Source organism: Microcebus murinus, chromosome 9 (assembly GCF_040939455.1).
Source record: "Microcebus murinus isolate Inina chromosome 9, M.murinus_Inina_mat1.0, whole genome shotgun sequence".
NCBI classification, from domain to species: domain Eukaryota; kingdom Metazoa; phylum Chordata; class Mammalia; order Primates; family Cheirogaleidae; genus Microcebus; species Microcebus murinus.
The window spans coordinates 92666533-92679436 of NC_134112.1; the positions used below are offsets into that span (position 1 = coordinate 92666533).

At 47.0% G+C, this 12904-nt stretch overlaps 1 protein-coding gene across 1 annotated transcript in view; it reads left to right on the plus strand.

Annotated features, from left to right (window-relative positions):
• Window positions 1-12904, plus strand: part of CLCN1 (chloride voltage-gated channel 1) — a 30828-nt gene that overhangs the window by 3923 nt on the left and 14001 nt on the right. Inside the window, exons 4-12 of the mRNA XM_012768097.3 lie at window positions 65-193; window positions 407-540; window positions 1904-1981; window positions 3098-3176; window positions 8905-9030; window positions 9363-9447; window positions 9666-9767; window positions 10100-10184; window positions 10438-10587. Of these exons, the coding sequence (XP_012623551.2) occupies window positions 65-193; window positions 407-540; window positions 1904-1981; window positions 3098-3176; window positions 8905-9030; window positions 9363-9447; window positions 9666-9767; window positions 10100-10184; window positions 10438-10587 (968 nt within the window). The remainder of the gene's footprint in view (window positions 1-64; window positions 194-406; window positions 541-1903; window positions 1982-3097; window positions 3177-8904; window positions 9031-9362; window positions 9448-9665; window positions 9768-10099; window positions 10185-10437; window positions 10588-12904) is intronic.

The window sequence follows — 12904 nt, forward strand, 5'->3', positions numbered from 1 at the left end:
TGGCACGAGAACACACCGGGCACGTGGCCCCTCGCCCGCCCTAACCCCAGGCATGTCTCCGCAGCCTACAAGTGGACCTACGCACAGATGCAGCCCAGCCTCCCCCTGCAGTTCCTGGTCTGGGTCACCTTCCCGCTCATCCTCATCCTCTTCAGCGCCCTCTTTTGCCACCTCATCTCTCCCCAGGCTGTTGGTGAGAACTTTCTACCAGACCAACATGATCTGGGTGGCATGAGAAGGTCCACTCGGTCTCCTCCCGCCCCTTCCCTGCTTAGCAGAGCCCTGGCCCCGCTCACCGTCATCCCGCGCCTGCAGCCCCTCCCGCCCGCCCCGGGTCCCCATTTCCACTCTCAGCTCCCTTGTAACCTCCACCTTGAACCTGCACAAAAATCTTTTAACCCTTTAGGCTCTGGAATCCCTGAAATGAAGACTATACTCCGTGGGGTTGTCCTGAAGGAATATCTCACGCTCAAGGCCTTTGTGGCCAAGGTTGTCGCCCTGACCGCGGGGCTGGGCAGCGGCATCCCTGTGGGAAAAGAGGTATGAGCTGGGAGGGGCACTCGGGAGTGAATCTAGAATCTACAGGGTGCTCTGGGAGCAGAAGTGGGTTGTGGGGGCCGGGGTCAGGTCAGGCCGGGGTCACAAGGGAGGGGGAAATGCTTTGGAACGTCCTGGGCTTGGGGTCCAATGACAAAAACTTCAGAGCTGGGCGGGGCAAGGGCTGGAAGAGGTGCTGTGGGCTGTCCTGTGCACAGTGGGATATTTAGCAGCATCCCCGGCCTCTGACCCCCAGATGCCAATAGCACCCCAGTGTGACAACCAGCATGTCTCCAGACATTGACCAATGGCCCCTGGGGGCACAGTCTCCCCTAGCTGAGAACCGCTGCCTTAGCATACCCTAGGCCAGTTCTCTTGCACAGATCTGAGAAAACTGAGCTGGAGAAAGAGGCTGTGCTGTTTTCAAGGTTGCACACTCAGGCCTCCCTCAGTCCTATGCTCGTGCCGGTCCTTGCTCCTCCTCCACCCAGCAGCCATGCTCATCTTTTAAAACTGGAACCAGCCACATCTGACCTCTGGTCAGGAGCTTCCTAATGGCTTTCCATCCCACCTAAAATAAATCTAAACTGCTTACTGGCCTGTGAGGCCTTGGGGCTCTGGATCCTCTCTCTCCAGGCTTTGCCCTCTCCCCTGTGTGTCTTCAACCCTCAACCCCTCTGTGCTGGGCTCTGCTCAGGGCTCCTGCAGGTGCTGTTCACTCCCCACTTTGTTCACGGCACTGCCAGATTGTACCTGGCTTGGGGGGCCCCTACACCCTCTTATCTAAACACATGATCAAGGCCGGGCGTGGTGGCTCACACCTGTAATCCTAGCACTCTGGGAGGCTGAGGTGGGAGGATCGCTCAAGGTCAGGAGTTCAAAACCAGCCTGAGCAAAAGCGAGACCCCTATCTCTACTAAAAATAGAAAGAAATTAATTGGCCAGCTAAAAATATATAGAAAAAAGTAGCCGGGCATGGTGGCACATGCCTGTAGTCCCAGCTACTCGGGAGGCTGAGGCAGGAGGATCACTTGAGCCCAGGAGTTTGAGGTTGCCGTGAGCTAGGCTGACGCCATGGCACTCTGGGCAACAGAGTGAGACTCTGTCTCAAATAAATAAATAAACACACGACCCACCAGCCTCCCTCTCCCCATCTCTCTGCCCTGATTTTCTTCATAGCAAAGGGTAACATACTGGCTTATCATCTCCCTCCCCGCTGGGCTGGAGCTCTGGGAGGGCAGGACTGTCTTTCTGTCTTCTGTATTTCCGGTGCCTAGTACAGTGCCTGGAGCATTAGTGCGGTGACTGTGACAAACCCTCCTGGCGGCTCTGGCTCCTGACCTGGCACTCTCCTCCTCCCTCTCAGGGCCCCTTTGTCCACATTGCCAGCATCTGTGCTGCCGTCCTCAGCAAGTTCATGTCCGTGTTCTGTGGGGTCTATGAGGTAAGGTGGAGACAGTGACATGGGCAGGGGCCGGGTGGTAGAAGGATCGGCTGTGTGCGCGCAGGGTGTCGGAGGGCAGGAGGGCTGCCTCTGCTCTGGGCCGGCCGTGTGGCTGAAGGGGGCATCGCGCTAATCCACGCTCCCTTCTTCTCCAGCCCCCACCCGCCTACCCTGGCCACGTGATCACATAATACCTTGTAGCCTGTGCCTGTCCTGAGCCCCACCCCTTCTTGATCTGTGTCCCTACGTGGTGGCCTGGCCCCTGTCTGATCCTATGCTACCCCTGAGAGTCCACAGCACCCCCTCTATGTTGGTTCCCTCCACGTTTCCCTCCTGTGCTCTGCCCTGTACCTTTGTTGTTTCCCTCCTGTGCTCTGCCCTATACCTTTGTCGCTCTGGATCCCCTCCCCCGCCCCATCCTCCCACACCCACCCCCCACCCCTGTCTCCACTCTGCTCGTCTGGTCTGCCTGCTTCTCTGTTGCAGACCGTGCCTGGGCAGCTTGATCTCCTGGTGTCGGCCTGCGCAGTGGGCGTGGGATGCTGCTTTGCGGCCCCCGTTGGAGGCAAGTTTCACTTCCTCCCTACCCCTGGTGCCTGAGCAAGGCTTGGAAGTGGGGTTGGGTGGCTGCCACAAGCTTTGGGGTGGGCATCCAGGGAGTGACCATGGATCACAGCCCCCAGGCTTCAGACACCTGTATTTTCCCACCAAAGGGCTGCGTGTTCTTTTGAGGCTGGTTACTCTTTTGTGCAGGTCTTACTGGTACTGCTCAGTCTGGAGTCCTTGCTGTCTCATGCTGTTGCCACTTCTCACCATGAATAACCCCATCTCCAGCCCCTCTCCGGCCATCATTTATTGACTTACTTGCCTGTCATATATTTGCCTGTTATTTCACTTTCTACTTTGAGCCTTGCGCTACAAGGTCACTTCCTGTTTGCCAAACTCACTCAGTTTCTCTTGGCCTGGGGCAATGGGAATCTGAGGGCCAATGGGACCGGACAATTCTCTGTGACTTAGGCCTCTTATTCTGCCTTACTCCCCCTCCCTGCTTGTTCTCCTATCCTCTCTGCCCCCTTCCTCTCCTCTACCTGCCTCTGTCTGTCTCTCCCCCAGTAGCAGCCATACTATTACGCTGACATCCTGACGGTGGGCTGTGCTGTCGGAGTTGGCTGTTGTTTCGGGACACCTCTCGGAGGCAAGTGACCGATCCCTCCCGTATCAGCCGGCTTGCGGGCCTGGCTCCCAGAACAGTTCTAGTCGGCATCCACGAGTGCTAGCATCACCAGGTTACTTACTCGCTGGAGAAAGAATAGCTAACTTTCAGTGAGCATTTACTATGTGCCAGGCACCGTTTTAAACACTTTATGTCTATTCACGCCTAAAGCTGTGGGAGACAGATATTACATAGGAGGAAGAGAAGAGAACTCAGTTACAGAGGAGGCGAGTGACTTGAGCAAGGTCATTCTGTTAGCAAGTTGCGGAGCCAGGAGTTGAAACCTAGGCAGTCTCCAGGACTCCCCCACTTATATTAAAATCTATTTGTGCTGTTGGATATTTTTGTCCTGCACTTATTATACCTCGTAACAGGGGACTCTATGAACTTCCTTCACCAGGGGAAAATTTACATTTTGTTGTGTTTTCTTAAGGACATGAGAGTTTAGGTGGACCTTATTTAGATTAATGGTAAGCCTTCAATGAGGAATACTTGGGGGCAGGGGGTGTTGAAAGATAATTGTTCCTTGATAGCAATTTAAAGTTGAGTTTAGCTCTTTCTACATATATAAGGCAAACACTGATCTATCAGATTATTTTTCTTATCATGGATGACTAACTGATGGATGTGGTCAGAGGAAGCAGTAGTATCTGTTTATTTACCCATCAAAATCAGCTGTAGCTGGATTAACAGGGTAAGGATTACATAGATCATTCATTGGCTTCGTCGCTGTGATAAAAAGGACCTCAAGTTGACAACTGGAAAAACATAATTGCAGGAAGGGCATATGCTTCTTAAATGGCCAGCTGTGAGAGATTTCTTTTCAGTTATGAAAATACAATCAGTCTTTTCAGAGAGGAGTCTTCCAGGTAGCTAAATGACTTGGCTCGGGAATGATATATGGCTAAGAGTTTGAAGTTAATGAACATGTATCACGCTAACTCGTGCCAGTACTGTGCCAAAGCGCACGGCATAAGGAGATCAAGTCAGCAAACGCATCGGCAGCATCCTGTTTGCACTTCTGTCCTCAGCTCTAGTCATTAAAGTCATTAGTCCCTGTCTCGGGAGGATGGTGTGTTTGAATTTCCACACATGTTAAACGTTCACACTTATATTTATACCCACTGTCGCCTTTATTTACTCTTTAATCTTCCAAATCCAGAAGGTCAAGAGAATATTTTTAGACAGGAAGAATTTTGGTGTTTTGTTTTTACTCAGCCAGATTCTTTAGAGTGAGGAGAATTTGCATATTCCTAATAAAACTGGAATTTCTGAGATGAATCAGGAAGGTTCTCCGTGGTCCTGTGTCGAGTGTGGGAAAAGTAAAGACCACAGGAAAGTTACAGATGAAACATTGCTCTTGACACAAGACGTTGTTAAGCACTTAAAAGTTTAGGCTGCTTTGCATGAAGTGTTAAATGATAAATGTATTTGCAGGTGGTATTATATAATTTGTTTTTTATGAATATTAAATATTTTTCTGAAAGAAAATATTAAAAATTTCTTTCAGAAAAATATTAGCATTAAAATAATTTATTAACTATGTAGTCAACTTAATTGCTTATAATTAAGCCTTACTTACACCAGTGAAAGGAATATAATTCAACGTTCCACTAAAACAGCAAGCATCTCGCTGCCGTTATGTGCCAGGCATGGTGCCGGATCCCGGACCCTCAGGGTGCTCGTGGCTGAAAGGGTAGACAGGCAAAAAGATCAGCACAGCCCACTCAGATACATGCTTCAGTGGCAGCCTGGGCAAAGCATGGTGACAACCTTCTGCTAGCTGCCTGTGGGAGCCAGTGAAGCTTCACAAAAGAGATAGCGTTTGATGTGAGGCTTAAACTATAAGTAGGAACTTGCAAGGAAGACGGTATTCTGTCCAGGTATTCTGGACAGAGGAAACAGCATTGCAAAATTAAGGTCGGGAGACTCTCATGACAGTAGATGGAGTTTTACTAGGGGATGCAAGGGAAGGAATAGCAGGAAATGAGTCTGGACAGGTAAATGGAGGCTGAATTATGAAGGCTCCCATAGGCCACGCACAAGAACGTAGATTTTGTTCTGTAGGTTGGATTTGCACAAGTGTGTTTTGCAGTGCATACTTCTTCGTGGTGTTAATAGATGTAATGTGTAAAAATGGCTCCAAGGTCAAATCAGTTGGAAAATGCTTGTCTAAACAGATAGTTTTTTAAGCTGGAGAAGTTACCAGAACGTTGGCTGTGCTGACATGCATTGTGAATTTGGCTCCAACACAGCATTTCCCACAGAGCGCCTTTTGCAGGGTCCGTCTGATGGGATCCGTAGTGTCTCGCAGGCCTGATTTTGGGCAATGCTGTCCTGGGTGAAGTGAAGCCATGAAAGGATTTTGAACAAGGAAGTGACATGGCCAGCTTTAAATGTCCATGCCGTCCCTTTGGCAGATGTGCACTGGATAGAATTGGCCTGTGGATTATCAGTATTAAGCCAAGATTAACAAGAAGACAATTGTCCTAGTCCTGATGATGATCAGGCTGAACTGGGCAGAGGCAGAAGAGATAGAGAAGAGGATGATAAATGTGAGAGTTAGACAATAAAATTGCTGCTGCTAGGTGATTGGTTTTACGTGAGGATATGAGGGATGAGAGACAAGGAGGGATCTAGGCTGCCGCCCAGGTTTCCAGCAAGGACAGTAGTGAGTGGGGCAGGTGGTGTTAGTAACCAAGACTGGAATATGGAGAGTGAAACAGATCTGGGGAAATTGATAATTTTTACTTTGAGTATATTGCGTTTAAAGTTCCTGGGGCTCATCCAGGTGATGTCAAGTGGGCAGCCGGGTTGGTGAGTCTGAAGCTCAGAACTGGGTGGAAAACAGCTTCGCTAACCAGCAGCGTATAGGTGTGGTTGATGCCAGGGGCACAAATGAAAGTGCGAGAGAAAGCGCGCCTATGGGTAGCAACATTAGCGACCAAAGACAAAGCCCTGGGTGCGGCAGAGAAGACAGAGAAGGAATCCAGAGTGGGAGGAGAGAGCAATGTTCCAGAGCCTAGGAGACGAGAGTTTCCAAAAGCTGTTTGTGTTTTCAATGCTTTGTTTCCTTTTAGCAGCACATTTTATGTTTGGCTCAGGCTAATATTAAAATTAGCTCTCATTCCGGAGCATACAGCGACAGACTGCTAGGGAAAGTGTCCCAGAAACAAAACCTAGCCCAGGATTTCAAAAAATTGTTGTAAAATATTCATAAGTTGGGTAGTTTACACCCAGGCAAATCAAAGCTAACTTTGCTTTTGTTACTGGTAAAGAAGAGAGACTCACTCTACCTGATTCCTGCTGTCAGATCCTTCTAGCTGGGTGCAGTGGCTCACGCCTGTAATCCCAGCACTTTGGGAGGCCAAGGTGGGAGGATTGCTTGAGGCCAGGAGTTCGAGACCAGCCTGGGCAACATAGTGAGACCCCATCTCTGCGAAAAATAAAAAAATTAGCCAGACATGGTGGCACACACCTGTGTCCCAACTATTTGTGAGGCTGAGGTGAGCAGATAGCTTGAACCTGGAGTTTGAGGCTGCAGTGAGCTATGATCACACCACTGCGCTTCAGCCTGGGCGACAGAGTGAGATCCTATCTCTATTTAAAAAAAAATCTGGGCCGGGTGCAGTGGCTCACGCCTGTAATCCTAGCACTCTGGAAGGCCAAGGCGGGCAGATTATTTGAGCTCAGGAGTTTGAAACCAGCCTGAGCAAGAGCAAGACCCCATCTCTACTAAAAATAGAAAGAAATTAATTGGCCAACTAAAAATATATAGAAAAATTTAACCGGGCATGGTGGCGCATGCCTATAGTCCCAGCTACTAGGGAGGCTGAGGCAAGAGGATCGCTTGAGCCCAGGAGTTTGAGGTTGCTGTGAGCTAGGCTGACATCACGGCTCTCCAGCCCGGGCAACAGAGTGAGACTCTGTCTCAAAAAAATAAAAAAAATTTTAAAAATCCTCCTTGTAGGCCCAGAGGCAGCTGCCTTACCTGAGGTGATATGAAGAGCAGGGTGGAAGGCACGATTGACAAAGCTCTGTCTGCCCCAGGTTACCCCTCGCCTTGCTCCGTTCTCTGCAGTTCCACCCAGTCTGTTATCTTTCTTCATCATCCTCTCCTCTTCTCTCCTTTATTGTTCATTCCTAGAATAGGCACTGAGCCCTGATTATGTACTAGGCACTGTATGAGTTGCTGGTTTCCGAGAAATTTTTAATCCTAGGGGTAACTCAGAAAGGTAAACAGATAAATAATTAGATCTGAAAATGCTAAGTGCTCTAACAGCCTAAAATTCTGAGTATAGGATGAGAGATAGACATTCTCCACCTACAGAGGAGGATGGGGGATGGCCTCCCAGAGAAGGTGACTTGGGGATGACCCACTAGAAACCTTCTGCCCAAATGCAGCAGCTGCTCTAGGAGGGAGTGACCGCCAGGCCACCATCTCCTTGGCACGGATGACTCAATGGAACTAGTTGACTGACACCTATCGAAGAGAAGGTGGAGGTCCTGAGAGATTCAAGAGATGTGTGACTTTTGAATATAGAGCAGGGAGAAGAAAATTACTAGGATGTGGCATGCTGCCCGAAGAGGGGGCAGGTGGAAGGTCGTGGGCAGACCATGGAGAGGAGGCGACCTGCCGGGTTCCGGGTTTCCTTGAGGCCAGGCCTCCTCTCCGCTCATCTAATCCCGTGCTGCATTCCCCGCCTCCCCTTCTCGTGTTTGGTAAAGATGAGGCTTAGCCAGGTTTTAGGTCATCGTGTCATCAATTTTTACTTTGCGCCTAATCCAAGTCCAACCCCCAAGTTCTTGATCTGTGTAAAGATTGTTTCTTTGTATCTCTTGCATATTGTTTTTATGCCCTTGTTCTTGTTCCTTACTTTGTCCCTACCCACCCTTGTTCTCTTTTCTGTAGATCTACCCCCTCATTTTCTGCTGCAGCACCTACTTGCAAAACAGTACTACTTAGGACTACCAACGAGCTTTCTTTTACGGCACCTGCCTTGCTAAAGCATAGTTGTTTTTGTCTTTCTCTGGCCTCTTGGTTTTTCCCCTGCTGTGGTCCTTCTTTATCAGGGTTTTTATGTTGTTGTTGTTGTTGTTGTTTTTAATTTGTATGACTCCTTTGCTTTTTTTCTGGAAATATTGAGCAGTGCCAGCTCTTACAAAGCCCCTCCTATTTTTTTTATCTCTTCCCTATAAAGTTACCCCAGAGTGTATGGGGGAGATAGGAAAGACTGGAGGGAGATGCTAAGGGGAGTCTCTCTGAATTCTGGGCCCTGCTTGCCACCTCTGTCAAGTACCTGCTCTGGAAGTTGTTCCCCCTTCTAAATGTTCTGCAGATTTTTTTCAACTACCTTGGAGTCTCCATGGATATCCAACAGTTGTGAACGCCATTGAACCCTGCATTCTAGGGGTGGAGAGGACATGGCCACTTGATCCTCACATTTTAGGGGTTGAGGGCCCATTCATTTCTCTTTTTCTCTGTGTCTTATTTAACCACATCCCTGGTCTACAAATAAATAGTAAATGAATAATTCTAGCTTGAGCAGGTGTGTGGTTTTGAGCACGAGACTCCAAGAGATTTCTACTTTCCTTTGCTGCTTCTGCCCAGATTTCAGTTTCAGCAAAAGCTCCTCTGGTCCAGGGGAGGGGAGCGTGGGGGAGAGCTTGCACTTGTGTCTGCACCTGACCCTGCTTCCGTGCCCTACAGGAGTGCTGTTTAGCATCGAGGTCACCTCTACCTACTTTGCCGTCCGGAACTACTGGCGAGGATTCTTCGCAGCCACGTTCAGCGCCTTTGTGTTCCGCGTGCTGGCGGTGTGGAACAAGGACGCTGGTAATGGGGGGCCCTCGGTGCAGGTTGTGTGAAATAGGGATGCTGGTGACGGGCTCGGAGGGCAGCTCCGTAGGGCAGTGCAGGGAAGGAATGGTTGGTATTATTCGGGGAGTGGGACCAAGGCCCCTGGGTATAGGACAGGGATATATGTCACGGAGTAGGGGAGTACGGCCAAGGAGTGGTTGTACATGGAAAAACGGAAATGAAATAGAAGAGGAGGAATTGGGATTGGAAGAAAGGAGGAATTAATCCTTAACACAGATGACCTCTGTTTCCGTATCTGGGGGTTTTGGTGGAGTTGCCGGCGTAATCCTTGTCTTTTTGTCCTGTAGTCACCATCACTGCTCTGTTCAGAACCAATTTTCGAATGGATTTCCCCTTTGACCTGCAGGAACTCCCAGCCTTTGCTGTCATCGGGTCAGTGGGGTCACCAGCTCTGGGTGTGGTGGGCAGGGATTGGGGTGAGGCTGTGGATTGGAAGGGACCCAAAGCTGGGAAGAGGGTGGGGTGGGCATGGATAGAGGAGATTGTTGAGAGGGGGCGGGTAGAAAGGGAAGGCGGGAGCCTGGCATCTGCTTCCCTGCAGTGGCGAGGTCCAGGGCAAGAGCTCTCATGCCTGTAACTTACACCCTCAGGATTTGCTGCGGGTTCCTGGGAGCTGTGTTTGTGTATCTGCATCGCCAAGTCATGCTCGGCGTCCGAAAGCACAAGGCCCTCAGCCAGTTTCTTGCTAAGCAGTGAGTCACCGCCCTTCTTTTGCCCTACACATTTGCTTTCTGGTTTCTCCAAGAGTTCCTCCCTTTTTATCTTTGGGGAAGGCATTAGATGCCTTTAAGTGGCTAGTGTTAAAATATGAGGAAGCCCTGCTACTGTGGTGAGGAGGTGAATCGTGTGTTCTCCCCTTTAAAGATTGTTTTTTTTTTTTTTTTTTGGTGAAGAGAATACTCTTTGTTTAAAGAACTGAGACTACGGGACTACAGGGAACTAACTAACACTTGCCAAAGTTCAGTGTGCCATTCACTGTGGGGTGGCTAAGTTAGGGGCAGGGTTAACTCTGTTTCTTTTCCAGCCGCCTGCTGTATCCAGGAATTGTTACCTTTGTCATCGCCTCATTCACCTTTCCACCAGGAATGGGTCAATTCATGGCTGGAGAGGTCAGCTCTAGGGGATTCTAAGGGTGCGGGTCAGGTGACTTAGCCAAGACTGGGGACACGTGGAAAACAGGAAGCACAGATGCCCCTCAGGCTTTGGAACATACGTAGTTTCGCCCAAAAGTAGAATGGGTAGCTTCTCCCTGAGAAAAGTGCCCAAGGGACCCTTGAGTAATGAGGCTGGGGGATAGGCTCTCTAAGAAGAGGAAGCACAGCGTACCCGGGACACACGTCCCTCTGCTGCTTCCCCTCCCAGCTCATGCCCCGGGAGGCCATCAGCACTCTGTTTGACAACAACACGTGGGTGAAACACACGGGAGATCCTGAGAGCCTGGGCCTGTCGGCTGTTTGGATTCACCCCCAGGTCAATGTCGTCATCGTCATCTCTCTCTTCTTTGTCATGAAGGTACTTACTGCTCCCCACACTACTGACCCCCAACCCCCTACCTGCCTTCAGTCTGGGAACCTGGGGTTTGCATGGGGTAGGAAGAGGTAGAACTTCATCTGGTCTTTGTCCAAGCTAAAGAGAAATCATTTGGAAACCATAGCCTAAGTTGTTGTCTATAGCAGTGAACCAATATCTTTGTTAATTGCTCCATTCATGTCATAGTTGGTGGTGTTTAGTTATTCAACCCTTCTAATGGATCTACTTGTTACATTATTAAGCCATCACAAGAGCTGGGTAAACAAGGACAAAATAGAGTTTAGCCTTATAGATAACTGTGTAAAAACTTCAGATTAATTAACCAAATCTCCCTTCACATATTAGATAATTAGGTACTTCATTCTCCATGTATCTGATGATTCATTTTTAGCTGATTTACACATCCATTTTTTCCCTAGTCTTGTGGGTAATCTCTCTTCTAGAATTTCAAAAGAGATAAAATATTTAAATCAATTTTATTAGTGACTATAAATAATTTTTATAAATGTTATTATTCTCTATTTAGGTAGTGAGGCTGTGGGGATTTTGCCGTTCTCAAACCATTTTCTCCTAGCTTCAATTAAGAAACAAAGGCTGATTTCTTTTACATCAGTTTTTTTTTCCATATCTACCCATCATCAAGGATGATGTATTTATAGACTTCTCAATTACTGCCTTACACAAGGTACTTTTATTTCTACCCCGGGTTGTGACATCTATTACAATGCTGATTACCTTTTATTTTCTTTTTTGATGATTGCCTTTTTACTAATGGTATGTCTTGCCTGAATAATCCAACATTTTCCCCTGTATATTAGTGTTGTTATTTATACCTCTCTCCAAACTGAACTTCCAGGCTTTTGCATACCTTGCTGTTAATTTATATGTGATGCCTTTTATGAATCTACATTTTCCCAGGATATGAGTCACTAAATCATATTTATACTGTAATGGTTACAGTGGGTTCATTTATTCAATAAATGTTACTAAGCATTTCCTATGTGCCAAGTACACACTACTTGATTGTTCATCTTTCGTTAATCTTATGCTTGCAATGCTAAAAATTATTTTAAAATTTCCTCCTGTTTTTTGCTCCTCTTTTAGTGTACTTGTCAATGATCTTATGACTAGAGATACCAGGTGCTTGGCACACCAGATTTCAACTCTCTGTAACTTATATTCTCAGGATTTTCTGTTGGTTTCTGGAAGCTGTATTTGTGTATGATCTTCCCCATTCCACTCTAAGTGGGTTAATTGGGTCTATAGCATCCATATTTTGCAGACTCACTTTATTAACTTAATCCTTTTTTATTTCTTTTCTCAAAAGATTTGACACTTTTGTCACAAAGTGTCAGTGTCTTATTAAGGATTTGATTTTTGGACTTTCATCACAGAGTTCATCTTCTCTAATTTATAAATCCCAGCCTCCCATAATTAATTGTTGAGTAGTCAAACCCATCACCAGTAACCAAGTCCAAGTTTTTATGGATCTTAGAGTTTATTGTCCAATGACAATGACTGTATTTTTCTGGTATTATTCTAGACTGAGCTATGTGGTAACTTTGGGATCACATGTACTTTTAAAATGCCAAGATTTTGAAAAGTTTTGTAGAAACAAAATACTCTATATTATTCAACATTTCCTCCACACCTATCCCCTCTCCTTGGATTCTCAACTATATGCTGGGATTCCACTTCACACATTCAAGCTTACTTTGAGAAACCTACTTGGATGATATAGAAGGACTCAACTACATGTCACTATTATTAATCTTTCACTGGATTGCATCCTTGATAATCTTTACATCGTAAGTGTATCAGGGAAAGAAACACATACTTCCTGGGCTATATTCAAGCCCAACAGTTGGCAGCAGGCCTATAATATCCTATAATATTTACAAACATAAGGCTATTCATTGTTACAAATTCATGATATTCCTTAATCATCACTCCTTCCCAGCATTTTCACTGTCTAATCATTGGACACATAACCATACCCTTATTTTTTTTTTTGAAAAGTGGGAAATAGGATACATAGCCAAATTAAAATATAAAAATGACTAAAACTATTTTCCACAGTCTGATTTAAATTTAGTCTATGTGCTTCTGCCAGTAGAGGCAGGCAAGATTCCCAATTCAACTCTTTTATAATATTGATGAAGGGAATTTGTGTCTTCCTCAATCTCAAGACATGGAAAATATAACCATATTCTAAGTCAAGAGCTTTTACAGTGAGCATGAATGTAATTCCAGTTTCTCAGTTCTTTTTGAGTAAGTCTAACATTGCTACCTTGTATCA